The sequence below is a fragment of the Lissotriton vulgaris genome, unplaced genomic scaffold (assembly GCF_964263255.1).
Source record: "Lissotriton vulgaris unplaced genomic scaffold, aLisVul1.2 SCAFFOLD_1347, whole genome shotgun sequence".
Classification (NCBI taxonomy): Eukaryota; Metazoa; Chordata; class Amphibia; order Caudata; family Salamandridae; genus Lissotriton; species Lissotriton vulgaris.
The window spans coordinates 426,731-440,146 of record NW_028240683.1 but is presented as its reverse complement, the minus strand read 5'-3'; the positions used below and the strand labels follow the sequence as shown (position 1 = coordinate 440,146).

General features: G+C 45.2%; 1 protein-coding gene across 1 annotated transcript in view; it reads right to left on the bottom strand.

The window, feature by feature from the left end:
• Positions 1–13,416, bottom strand: part of LOC147672910 (WD repeat-containing protein WRAP73-like) — a 381,825-nt gene that overhangs the window by 203,263 nt on the left and 165,146 nt on the right. Inside the window, exon 4 of the mRNA XM_086947927.1 lies at positions 2,348–2,420. Coding sequence (XP_086804053.1) covers positions 2,348–2,420 — 73 coding nt within the window. The remainder of the gene's footprint in view (positions 1–2,347; positions 2,421–13,416) is intronic.

Below are 13,416 nucleotides of genomic sequence, written 5' to 3'. Positions count from 1 at the left end.
TGGCAATGCAGTGTAACAGCTCTTGCCCCTACTTACAAGTGAACCGAGCTGCCTGCAGCCCTTCTGTCTTCAAGCCGGCAACAGAGAAGTCGGACAACGAGGTCAGGTCAGCCAGCAAATCAACAAAAGCACTGGACGCAAGGGGCAGCTTTTCAAAGCAAGGTAGTGTGATCATAGCTAAAACTACGGCCCTAGTGGTATCCTTGGCCAAGCTATCGAAGAAACTCTCAGGTCTAACCCTTGCCCCTCTACTAGAAGTCCTTAGAGCAAAAATTGGGCCTACACTCTCTTATGGCATAGAGACCTTTAAAGGTAAAATGAATACTGCCCTAAACAAACACACAACCAAAATCTACAGAAAGGTACTTCATTTACCGAGCACTGCTTCCCCGGCCCAGATTAGATTAGAGCTGGGATTAACCAACTATGAAGCTTCTAACGTGGGTACTTACCTTAAGCTGTGTCATAAATTAAGACAGGCCGAAGCAGGTACACTAGAGTCCCTAATCTGGAAAGAAATCAACAAGACTAATCCAGGGGGAACATTTGGGCGCCTTCTGAATGATTACACCCATCAAATGTCAGTTGCTGATCTTTGGGCTCTTAACCCCAGTCAGACTGTTTTTAAAAATATAATCAAAAAATTTGTAAGACTGAAATCTCTGGCGTTAGACAAAGCTCTTGTCACGAAACGTAGTCACTCCTGGGCGGTAGTTAATTCCTACAAGCGATTGACCCCTGCAGCCTACCTTTCCTCGACATTTTCACTTTATCTAAAGCGCTGCTTGATAGCCCTAAGAATGGGAGATTGGCGCTTTCTCCAAAATTTACCCACCTGGCACGGTAAGAAGGAAGACACAACATGCAGAGGATGCGGGTTAGCAACAGAAACAATCTTGCATGTGCTCTGCATCTGTTCCTCATTTAATTTCCAACGCAGGTGTCTGCTTAAGCCAGAATGGAACAGGCTCGGAATTCGGACCTGTAGGCATGCCATCATCGCTGCTCTGTCTCCAGATAATACTGTCTTAAACATAAACTTGTCCAAATTCATTCAGCACGCTTATCGCACCCTAGATAAAATGAACATTGCTGAGACTGTACTGCCGAGTGTCAAGATCGAACATGCTCTTTAACAGAACGTGCAATGCCCGGGTGGGCCAATCTATGAATTGAAATGTTTTAACTAGCATGCTTACGGTTACATTTTATTCTTTTATCATTTTTTATTTATAAAACTGTACATAATGTGATTTGTACAATCTTTTAAAGATATGTTTTTATATCTAAATAAAGAATTACTTACATTACATCACTGGCTACAGGCAGCTGAGGTGAGAACTAAATAATTCCTGGAGCCTCAGGGGTGCTGCGCCACACAGACTTCAAAAGGGCAGAGGCAGGGGGGCGAGTGGCCTCTGACGTCACCTTATGCTGTGACTATCGGATCATTGGCGGCTCACAGACGGGTAACTAGAGGCGCCAGGTCAAATGCAGGGCCATTAGGACACACAGCAGCTCTCGCACTTCGCACTTTTTTTTGCGCGCTAATGGCCTGCCAATCTCCCTCTCAGGAGGTAGAGGGGAAATTTGTTTGATCCCTCGCCCCCCCCACCCTTGTCCCCTGTGTCCCCCCCACTCCAAAATCTGGGGGGGGATATGTCCCCCGCGTCCCCCACAGTTCCTACGCCCATGCTTATATTGTGGTAATAACATGGGATTTGGTATTTCCATTGTAGCACATGTCTGCATTTGGGTTTATCAGTACACTTGTACCAACTATTTGGCCACATTTGTTGTCATTGGCAAGAGAAATACATAAGTTTGCTAAATCAAATTGCAGTTTCAACACAAAATTTAACTAGCTCAAATGTATGAAAATGGATCTGCCAGAGAATGTACGGTATAATGCCACAATTTGCCAATTTACTGTTGCATAATTTAGCACTACTGCATTATGAGCAATCTGTTGATCATTCCAATTGGCATCCTATGGATGCGACTCCATGGTGGGGTACCTAATCAGATCACAAGAGAGCCCTTCAAATTGTCACTTGCAAAGGGATGCCAGCATAAAGGCCCATAATTGGAAATGTAGAATGCGTCTTCCTCAAATCATGGGATACAGAGCTACAAAATCAACTTTATCACTTGATCTACAAATGCCCAACTGCTTAGGGCTTGTTGCTTGTCACATACATTTTTAAACTGCCATACGTATTTACAGCTCATTGTAGGAGGACTAAGAGAAAGACAACGAGAGAATATGGCTACAGATTGAATACACAGATTTCTGAAATTAATGATCAACTAATTGCAATTTCATTCAAAACGTAAAAACACTTACCCTGTTGACATGCCTTCGGATACTTAATATAAGATACTGATTTGGCGCTAAGAGACCAGAGTGTTATCCGGAGCTGTTGGAAAAAGTGAATATATTATTTGCTGTTGAAAAAGCCATAACTCCAAATTAGCAATAATATACAAGATTACCAACTACACATTTCTTTTTACCTCAAAATTGAGCGAGACAAACTAGTATTATTTTAGTTTGTTAGGTACCCTTTATTCATACCTCTTTGTTTTATTATTTTTTCATTATTTTTATTTTTATCCATGTGTGAGAACAACACTAAACATTATACACTTACACATAAATACAATACGATTCCACAATACATCTATATACAATGTACAATTTATATCCAATTTTTACCAGCAAACAACTGATCTTTGTGAGGTGTTATTCAATGACACCAACAACAGGGCAACGTCACGTTAAACCCAATATTCAATAAACAGCAAATTAATGTGAAAAGAAGATTCAATGGACCACAAATAAATTCATTGGTCTACTAGACATTTAGTGTCAACTCCAAATTAGAACATTTAAATATGAACAGTGCTGTTCATTTCAGATACTAATACATCATGTGGGTCTTTATTTGGTTTGTTGCATAACAGGTTATTTTTCAGATAAAATTAGCTAGGGTAAAACGCAAGTACGGCATATTACTTTGATCTTGCATCAAGAAACACTTAGGACACTGGAAAATACAATAGGCTAAAGCTGGTTATGGTATGGCTGGCCAGTGCAGCTGTAGCAAGATAATTATGTGATCAATACTAGAGAGGGGTTTGGCTCCGCCCGCATGTTGAGAGACTGGAGTACACGTTTTGATTGATCGGAAGTTAGGTGCCTCAACAAAAAAGTGCTTGTCCTCCTCACAGCTGTGATCATTTTGTTTATTTATCCAGCAGCCGGGGATTGAACTTTCATTGGCACACACATGACATTGTAATGCCATTGAAGTGTATTATATAAGAAGATAATATAAGTTGTTTTTCTCTGGCAGCACAGATGGGAGGAGGGCAGTCATTCACCTAAATGGATTTTTTAAATCTGGCTTCACAGCGCAATTGTCACCAGGCCTTTGAATCTTCACCAATATTATTCTACAGTTCTTTGCTACCAGACAAATGCTTGCTCATTCTCATGCTATTTACTTGTAATGTTTTACTTTGTTATACATTGTTGTGAAGCAAAACCTTTTAGCATTGCCAATGCTTGTTTTAGATATTTAGGTGTGAAGTTACACAGCAGAATGAGTTGAATATTTAAAAAAATGGATACATTTAAATTAATGCTTTAGTCAATTTTGTGAGGGTGTACTGATGTTGACCGAACTTACAATGCTGTGATCTCACACGAAATGTATGCAAATGAAAGTTAGTCTGCTGTACACTGTAAATTTCCTTTGACCTCTTGGTTTCATTTCTATTCTTGAAACATATTTAGCCGAAATCTAGTATGATAGCCAAAATCTAGTATGGATTATACTTCATAAAGCATAGGACCATCATCGAATATACTTTATCACCAGGCGCCCAATTCAGCGATCCCTGACTTATGCGTGGGTAGCAGATGCCACCTTCTTGTGCTAGAGACTAGTATAATATTTTTCATTCTTAAATGAATTCGAAATGAATGTTGTGTACCATCGCATTACACATCGCAGTACACTCGAAACTGAAGCTGGTTTTCGGTTTTGTTATTTGTTTCAACTGCTCACATCCAGATACATTTCGGATTACCAAGAGCCAACCTTCTCCAGGTTCTTTCCCTGAACATCTTGCCAGTTCCAATTTACACTAGCCTTTCTTCTATGTTCAGAAGAAATCATTTCCATTTAAAAATGGAATTAATAACGTTGGTAACATGCAAGTGCTCACGCTCCTGAATCTTGCAAATAAAGCGGAGAAGAACTTCCCTCGAGCTATGGTTGGTTTGGACTGCAGTGGCCGTGATTAATCAGCCCGGGCAATTAAGACATTTTCATTACACAGCTTCTAGGTCCAAGGATGAACATGGATAACTATCAGGTTCCACTTATTTTGAAGCCTTTAGGTATAGTGGCTCTTCCTAGCCACAAAATTAGCTTTGGCCCTGTAGGCAGACCATTGGGTTCTCCCGTGGCAAGCACTCTTTTCTTCCTGAGACAGGCAGGAGGGGAACGAAAAGGAGGCAAATATGGAAGTTGAAGCCCAATATTGACCCCGCAATGTCTTCCTGAATTCCTCGACCTGGTAGGAGACATGAAAAAAAAGTGGATGCTGGGAATGTCAGACTACAGATGGCACTAAGTAGTGGGTGGGCAGGCTTTGTATTCTTAGCATTTTATGGAGCTTCCTGTCTCGAGGTGGGAATAACCACATAGGTAATACCTGGGATGAGGACAAGGGATTTAATGGTAATGACACCTTTCCTGGTTCACCAAAAAGTAAGTTGGAAGGTTCCCCTGGTTTAGTGACAGGGAGGGGAGCAGATTCAAAGAAAAATAGGGAGACCCTGTGTGTTAACTGATCAATATGATTTGACCAATGAGTTTAATGTATGTGGGCAGTGTAATATTAAGGTTTAGGGGTAAGCTCTCAGGGAAGCTGGGGTTTCTATGCAGTATTTAGGCCTACATGGCCTACATGGTAGTAAGTAGCACAGGAAGAAACTGAAAAAACTAAAATATGTATAAAAATATAATGCTCCTTTCCTGGTTCAACATAGGGTGACTGAAAAATCAAAACACTATACTGGAGGAGATGGCTTAACAATAGGATGCTGCGTATTAGACAAATCTTGTGCACAAGCCAAAAGAAGGACTTTGAATCTATAGAATGTAAAAAATGTAACATAAGGAACCAGGAAATTAGGAGATACTAGCAGGCTTCTTACAGTGTCTAAGAGTTAATGATACCAGGCGGCTCCCCAGCTGTTATACATCTTTATAAGGTAGTTAAGGGCAGATTACCACAAGCGTCAGCAATTTAAAAAATGCTCAGAGAAGATGGTCTTGCTAACGTGTAAACGATAGAAAAATACATAGTCCAATTGTGGGAGGAAATATAAATACAGATTGATAGGGCTCAATGAGATAGGATGTGTGGAGATATGGTTAAAAACAAGTTGGATCTTGGTCAGACTTTATTCAGCAGTGGATACTATGTGAACTATATTGGCAAAACTTGCAACAAGTGATTCTTATTCGTACTGGGTATGTGGACTTGTTCCAGGAACCTTTAAACCAGATGTCTCCAAACAGTCGATTGAAAGCTACCTGTAGTTCACATACCTCTTTAGAGTACCTCACAGACTTGAGTTCATTATAAATAAGCACAGGGTCACATTTTCCTATTTAAGTCTTAGAAGGTTGTGTTGATTTTACATTAATATTTTGAGGTTGCAGATAGCAGGGCCTGATAATGAACAGTGCAAGAGTCAGATTTATGAGCCAGCGTACAGATGTGAACTACTGAAGCACTGAAAGTCATGTGTCCTGGATAGGCCTAGAAGGAAACGCTGCCATTTACATGAACATCGACTTTCGAAACATATTTGCATTTGTGACACTTTAGGTTTGTTTCCTAGAAACACCGACCTTGCTTACATGAATCAACTTCCCAAGTACACTACCGCATTGCCTTGGCACTTTGTACAAGGCCTACGAGTGTGTTGTGCAAATGTGTTCGTGATTTTCATCCATATGGCGAAACAGCTATCTGTATCATACAAACAATGGCCGCTTGATCACAATCTCAGCCCAGGGCAGGCATGCCTTTTTCTATAAACATTAGTATCAGGGTATAGTCAGTGGAGGTACTTCTGCTGACTTCGAGAGGTTTCTACATGCCGATGCTTTCACCCAGCAGCAGACTGACATCTCCATGAGGGATGTCCAGCTCGTGACCAATATGGGGTCCGACATTCTTACCCACCAGGTAATAGGGTTGGATCATCCAGTAAGGGAATCCTTGGCAGAACTTACACCTTAGACTCGTAGGCTAGGGTCTGCGTAGTAGGAGTACACTAGATTGTTATATTATTTTGTATGCATGCATATATATGTTATCTAAGCACAATGGTAGAACTTTTTGTTCGGTTCACTATCCTTACAATTTTTATAATTTTCATCTGCTTCTGCCTATTGATCATTGCAGCACATATGTTCTATACAAGAATCACATTGGTTCAATAAAGATTGGAAAAATACCTCGGTGTATTCTTTGTATACTTCTCTGAGCAAAAGAGAGTAAGAGTGTATGAGCGAACGGTTCTAGGTGTGTCATCGCGGTTCCAGAGGTAATAGGGTTGTTATGTTCAGTGGTTGCCAGAACTGTTCGCTCCCTGTCTAGGTATAGGGGGGCTTATGGTGGCACTGTGAGCTAGTAGGTCTAAGGGACAACATATCCTTCGGGGTTCACAGAATCAGTCTGGCACCATCCCAACGTTTAATGTCATCCACAAACGCGCAGTTCCTACTGATTAGTGGAAACTGCATAACAGGAGGTATCCAAGTCTTAAATAATTGTCCTTGTCAACTCAATATTGGGTGAGAGAAAAAAGATGTTTCTGAATGCTTTTAAATGGGAGAAAATTTAAATGAAGAGTTACATTAATGATTAAGTTAACTCTTCATTTTCTCCCATTCCAAAATGTACCATTTACAAACAGCAAGCCTCTTGCTCCCAGTAGCCAGTAGACATACTTTGCCATATTTATAACGGATAAACAGTCTTTTGTTCAAATTGGAGAAATTTAAAGTGAAGAAAAATATTTTTATGAAACATGCAGGCAACCTTTTCTCAGCTTTTAATCAAGCCAATCATGTCTTACTATATTATGAAGGTATTTACAACAAACAGGGGCAGCCCTATTACCCGAACCTAGGGAAAAGTAAAGACTATAATCCTAACAAAGGTTCAAATACAACATTACACAAAACATAAATTTAACTAATACTGAAAATAATCCAAATGTCAAAAGCTTGTAAAAGCTGCATCAGGTAAAGCAAATTATACAAAATTATAAATGATACCCCTACACAATATATGCAAATTTAATGAAACCGTAATATAAAAGACAATACAGTCATAAAACTATGGTGCCCACACAGGTACACTACAAACATTAAAATAACAATTGACTGTAAATGGAAAAACAATGGCTGAGGCAAAAAGATTCACATAGAGAACTACTGGACAAAAAACAAAACCAGAAGTAGCAATAAATGCTTCCTATTCAATATGTGCCAAAGATATGCTTCAACAGCGTTTCAATCAAGCTAAACTGGTATGGTCATCATCAGGACAAACTACCATTGACAGAGCATCCAACAAATTTCTGGAACAAATATATACAGGGGTAACAAAAACAGAGAATCCACTTCCATTAAATCTGCATAGCACAAGATCAGAAAATCAGTGTTATACATGCCAATTTAATTGTACAAAACTAGGCAAAAAAAACCTAGAGTGTGGAAAAACCAAGCAATGTGCTCACATTGTCATGCAGTAACAAAATAAAAGTGAAAATCTAAAAAAGATCAAAATATGATCCACCATCAGTGCATGCATTAATTACTCATAGCACAGATGCCCTTGGGTGATGAAACTAAAAAGAGACCTACTTGTTAACTAAAGGTCAAACTCGTTAGAAAGCATATGCAATTGAAGACAAGGAAATAGTTAATCACTTCAGGAATGAGGAATCAATCTGAAGTCCTCCTAAACAAGGGAAAGATTATCATGAACCGGAACCGACTGGAAAGAAACGTCCTGCTCTACACAGACACGGTCGCTCCAGACGCTGCCTCCCGCTCTGCCCACCACCCGACCAGCTTATTGCCTATTCACCTCGCTCTGCCTCGAAACCGCAAGTTAACAGGAGCGCCAGATTGCCTGAGAGGCTGTCGTAGCGCTTGTGTTTTACCTATCTACGCTGTAATTTAGATTGTTTAAATTGCTGTGCTGCCTGACTATCTATTTGCTGCCTGATTTTACCGGTACCACTGCCATCAAAGTAGCGCTTTTCACCTCGGTGCCCCATTTGTGATTTCGAGTGTGGCTGAGGCCATTTTGTGCTTGTTGTTGTTGATCTCTGTGCCTTCCCTCTGTGCCTGCCCATATCTCCGCCCAGGTCCCGCCTCCCAGCTGACCATCCCTCGCCCCCCCCCCCACTATCCATTTATGACAGATGCTTTCACGCGCAGCGTCCACGCGCAGCGGTCGCGCCCCAAAGGTGCGCCAAAGGTAAGCCCGTCTGCGCCTGGACCACGCCCAGCGCCAGACCCCCTGGCCCCCGCAAACCGCACTCCTCCCGCCTTACGTACGACGCCTCCACCCTACTAGCCTTCAACCCCGGTCGCACACCACAATGCTACAAAGCTGTCCCAGGACGTACCCATGGTCCCTTCGCCTGTCACTCCTGCAAGTTTGCCTCCATCAAGACCCACACCAAAGCCACCATCTCCAAACACAGCTCCGACTCTAACCACCTGAAGTGCATCCTGCTGAACACCCGCTCGGTCCACAGACACGCAACTGAACTCAGGAACCTACTTGACACTGCTTCACCGGACGTCGCCTTCCTCACAGAAACCTGGATGAACGCATCATCAGCACCCGACATCGCCATAGCCATCCCGGACACCTACAAGATCACCCGAAAAGACCGCACCAATCAAACAGGAGGAGGCATCGCCATCGTTCATAAGAACACAATCAAAATCACGACCAACTTCGACGATACCCTTGCAACCGCCGAACACCTCCACTTCCACATCCACACCGACGCTAGGACCACACTTAGAGGCACCCTCATCTACAGGCCCCCAGGAACCCGTAAACAATTCAGCGAAGACATCACTGACTTCATCAGCCCACATGCTCTCGCCTCCGAGAACTACATTCTACAAGGAGACCTCAACTTCCACCTGGAAAAGTTAAACGGCAGCAACACCACCACCCTACTGGACAACCTGGCCAATCTCGGACTCAAACAACTTGTTGACACCCACACCCATGTAGCCGGACATACACTCGACCCAATCTTCACTTCCAGCAAAAACATTTCCTTCGATCGCACCACTGCTCTCCATTGGACAGACCACAGTTGCGTCCACTTCAGCTACATAACCACCTCGACCCACAACCCCACACAACCTATTCCTCGAAGAAACTGGAACAAAATCACCACCGACCAACTCCTCACATCGCTCAACCAAAACCCACCCGCCCTCTCATCGGACCCAAACCAAGTCGCCACCAAACTTAAACAATGGATCACTCAAAGCGCTGATGAATTAGCACCCTTGAAAAACCATCACACCAAACAGGACAGCAAAAAGGCCCCCTTGGTTCAACGATGACCTCAAAAAATCCAAGATGCTATGCCGTACTCTCTAGAAAACATGGAGAAAAAACCCAACCACCGACAACATGACCACCTTCAAGACAGCCATCCGCAAACACCACCAACTGATTCGATCCACCAAGAAATCAGCATTCAAGAATCGCCTTGACAACAACGCCCATAACAGCAAGGAACTATTCAACATAGTCAAAGAATTCACCAACCCCACCGCAGCCTCAAACAACATCACCCCCTCTCAAGACCTCTGCGACTCGTTATCCTCCTTCTTCTACAACAAAATTGCTGACATGCACAACAGCTTCGAGAACATCTCCAACGAACAATCCTCTCCACCCCCCTCCGAACCTAAACCGCCCTCAAGCAACCTCAGCGCCTGGAACCCAATCACCACTGAAGACACCATCCGCCTAATGAACTCCATCCACTCTGGCTCGCCAACCGACCCCTGTCCCCACCACATCTTCAACAAAGCAGACTCCATCATCGCACCCTAGCTCCGTGATGTCATCAACTGCTCCTTCAACTCTGCTACCTTCCCAGGAAGCTGGAAACATGCCGAAGTCAGCGCCCTCCTGAAGAAACCCACAGCAGACCCCTCTGAACTTAAAAACTACCGCCCCATATCCCTCCTCCCATTCCCTGCCAAAGTCATTGAGAAAGCCGTCAATAGCCAGCTCGCCGCCTTCCTTGAATCCAACAACTCCCTCGATCCCTCACAGTCCGGCTTTCGAGCCAAACACAGCACCGAGACCGCCCTCATCGCAGCTACAGACTATATCCGAACACTACTGGACAACGGAGAAACAGTAGCCCTCATTCTACTCGACCTCTCCGCCGCCTTCGACACAGGTTTGTCACAACACCCTCATTCAACGCCTCAGCAACATCGGCATACAAGGAAAAGCCCTGGACTGGATCATCTCGTTCCTAACTGGGAGAACGCAGAGAGTCCGACTTCCCCCATTCAAGTCTGAGTCCACCGAAGTCATCTGCGGTGTACCACAGGATCATCACTCAGTCCCACCCTCTTCAATGTCTACATGAGTCCACTCGCATCCATCGCGCGCCAACATAACCTTAACATCATCTCCTATGCTGACGACACCCAGTTGATCCTTTCCCTCACCAAGGACCCTACTACCGCCAAGGCCAATCTTCGCGAAGGCATGAAAGAAGTAGCCGAATTGAAGAAAAACAGTCGCCTTAAACTCAACTCAGACAAAACGGAGGTGCTCATCCTAGGATCATCCCCCTCTGCCTGGGACGACTCATGGTGGCCTTCGGCTCTGGGCACTGCTCCCATACCCACAGACCACGCACGTAACCTTTTGGACATCCCTCGCCAAGATCATAATACCGGCTACCTGAAAGACCTCCACTGGCTCCCCGTCAACAAAAGAATTACGTTCCGTCTCCTTACCCATGCACACAAGGCCCTCTACAAACTAGGACCCGAATGCCTCAACACCCGACTGTCCTTCTACACTCCCTCCCGCCAACTAAGATCGGCCAATCAAGCCCTCGCCGCAGTACCGCGCATCCAAAGATCCACCATGGGAGGCAGATCCTTCTCCTACTTGGCGGCCAAGACCTGGAACTCACTCCCCACTCACCTCCGCCTTACACAGAACCTACACCTCCTCAGGAAATGAACTTAAAACATGGCTATTCGATAAATAATGTACCCCCTCCCCAAGCGCCTTGAGACCCTCTGGGTGAGTAGTGCGCTATATAAATGATTGAACTTGAACTTGAACCGTTTAGAATATTGAGAGAATAATTAACTAAAAATTCACAGGCCCTAGATATACTAGGGAGGGTGTCCGAAAATGTAATGTTGCGCACTTTGGGGCCAGTGTGGGCTTAGTAACCGTTCCAAAAGAAAATTCAGGAATACTTTTTGTAACTGACAAAAAGGAAAAAGCTCATAAAATCCATTTTGAATAAAGAAGGGTAACTCAGGGCCACAAAAATTAAAATAAGGAAGCAATTAGGCTCACCTGCCCGGAATTATGGGTCTGCATACATCTCTATAGCCATGCAAACAGTGCCGGAGTGTTATAAAGCTGAGCATAAATGTGTGCATTACCGGAGATGACATTTAGGACCTCATCTGCATAATTTACGCTCCGACAACCTTTCAAAATAGAGCCAAGCAGTACTGCAAATAAGAGGGTGAAAATTGAGACTTGGCCAAGTAATATGATAGCGTAGGACACTAGACATTCAAATCCGTCTACTTCTCTGCTTATGCTTAATGATTAATCCTTTTTAGGTCTCGCCTAGACGAAAGCAAAAGCGAAGCTTTTGCTGTCTAATGCGAGACAACTTATGTAATCACTTTTGGGGGAATGTGGACAGCAGACTGTCACGAGCTTCTCCTGCCGGAGATTGGACCTTGTGGGCGCGCACGCCCAGCCGGCGCCGTGCACATCCCCTGCCTGGTGCGCGCTGTTCAATGAATGAAACTGAAACTGGCTGCAGTGCCTCGCATCTCGGGCTCAGGGCAACAGCAGGGCATGGGCGGAGTCCCTCTCGGGGGGACTCGGACGCGGTTGGAGCCTCTCGGGGCTCAGGGCAACAGCAGGGCATGGGCGGAGTCCCTCGGGGGGGACTCGGTTTTTGTTGGGGGCCTCCCGGGCCTCTCGGGGCCCGCGGCGGCAGGGTATGGGCGGAGTCCCGCTCGGGGGACTCTATGTTCGTTGAGGCCTCACGGGCCTCATGGCACAAAAAGTCTCAGCCTGGAGGGGAGGGGCGGGCACCAGCAATGTGCCCTGATGCCCCTTCTCTCTATTCGGGACTTACCGGGTCGGCTGGCGCTCGGCGGCGGCCCGGTCTCTCCTTCTCCAGCGGGGGCTCCCTCTTCTGCACGGGGGCCCCCCGCCATGGCTGGCACGGCATCTCCGGTCTCCCTCACGACTCGGGAGACCGGAGGACAACAGGCAAAGCTTCCGCAAGGCAGTGGGAGCGGACACACCTCTTCCCGGCCCCGCCCACAACCAGGTGGCGGGCCGGACATCTGCTTCCGGTGTTTTCCTCCGGGCTGCGGCGGTGATTGTTCTCTCGGCAAATGAGGGGTGGCATCCTCGGGGCACGGCACAACGTTGTGAGGCGCTTTACATCATGGTGAGCTCTACGCATTAGAAAGTCACACATTAGGACAAAAAGGTAAGAGCAGAGAGAATCGATCCGCCACGGTGCTGTACAGCACTGGGGCTCTAGTATGGCAGCTCTTGTGAGAGCTGCGCTCACCGGTGTTCGGCTTTCACCTGATTAGAAACAAAATATATGCGCCAGCAGGCGGCATAATATCACAACATACAGAGATGCAAACACAGCCACTGTATGGACACATTCAGGCAGAACATTTCTGAGCAGTTGGTGGAAATGACAGCGTTCCTGTGGGCAAAGGTGATAAAAACGTGAATATTTCATACTGGCGAATCACACTGCTGGGCCTCGGGGTGGGGGGGACTGGGGCAATTTGAACAGGCATCAGCAAATGCATTTCCCATCTTCAGCTGCCTGTATAATGAGCTGTGTGCGACTGCCAATCATCTCCCACGGCCCCGGCTTGCTCGGCAGCCAAACTGCTCCGCTCGCCAGAGAGAGCACAAAACACACAAGCCACCGCTGCCTGCCAGCCAGAGCATCTGCACTCACTGCCAGCCCCCACCTAAGCCCCCCAGCATCGGCTCCAACATAAA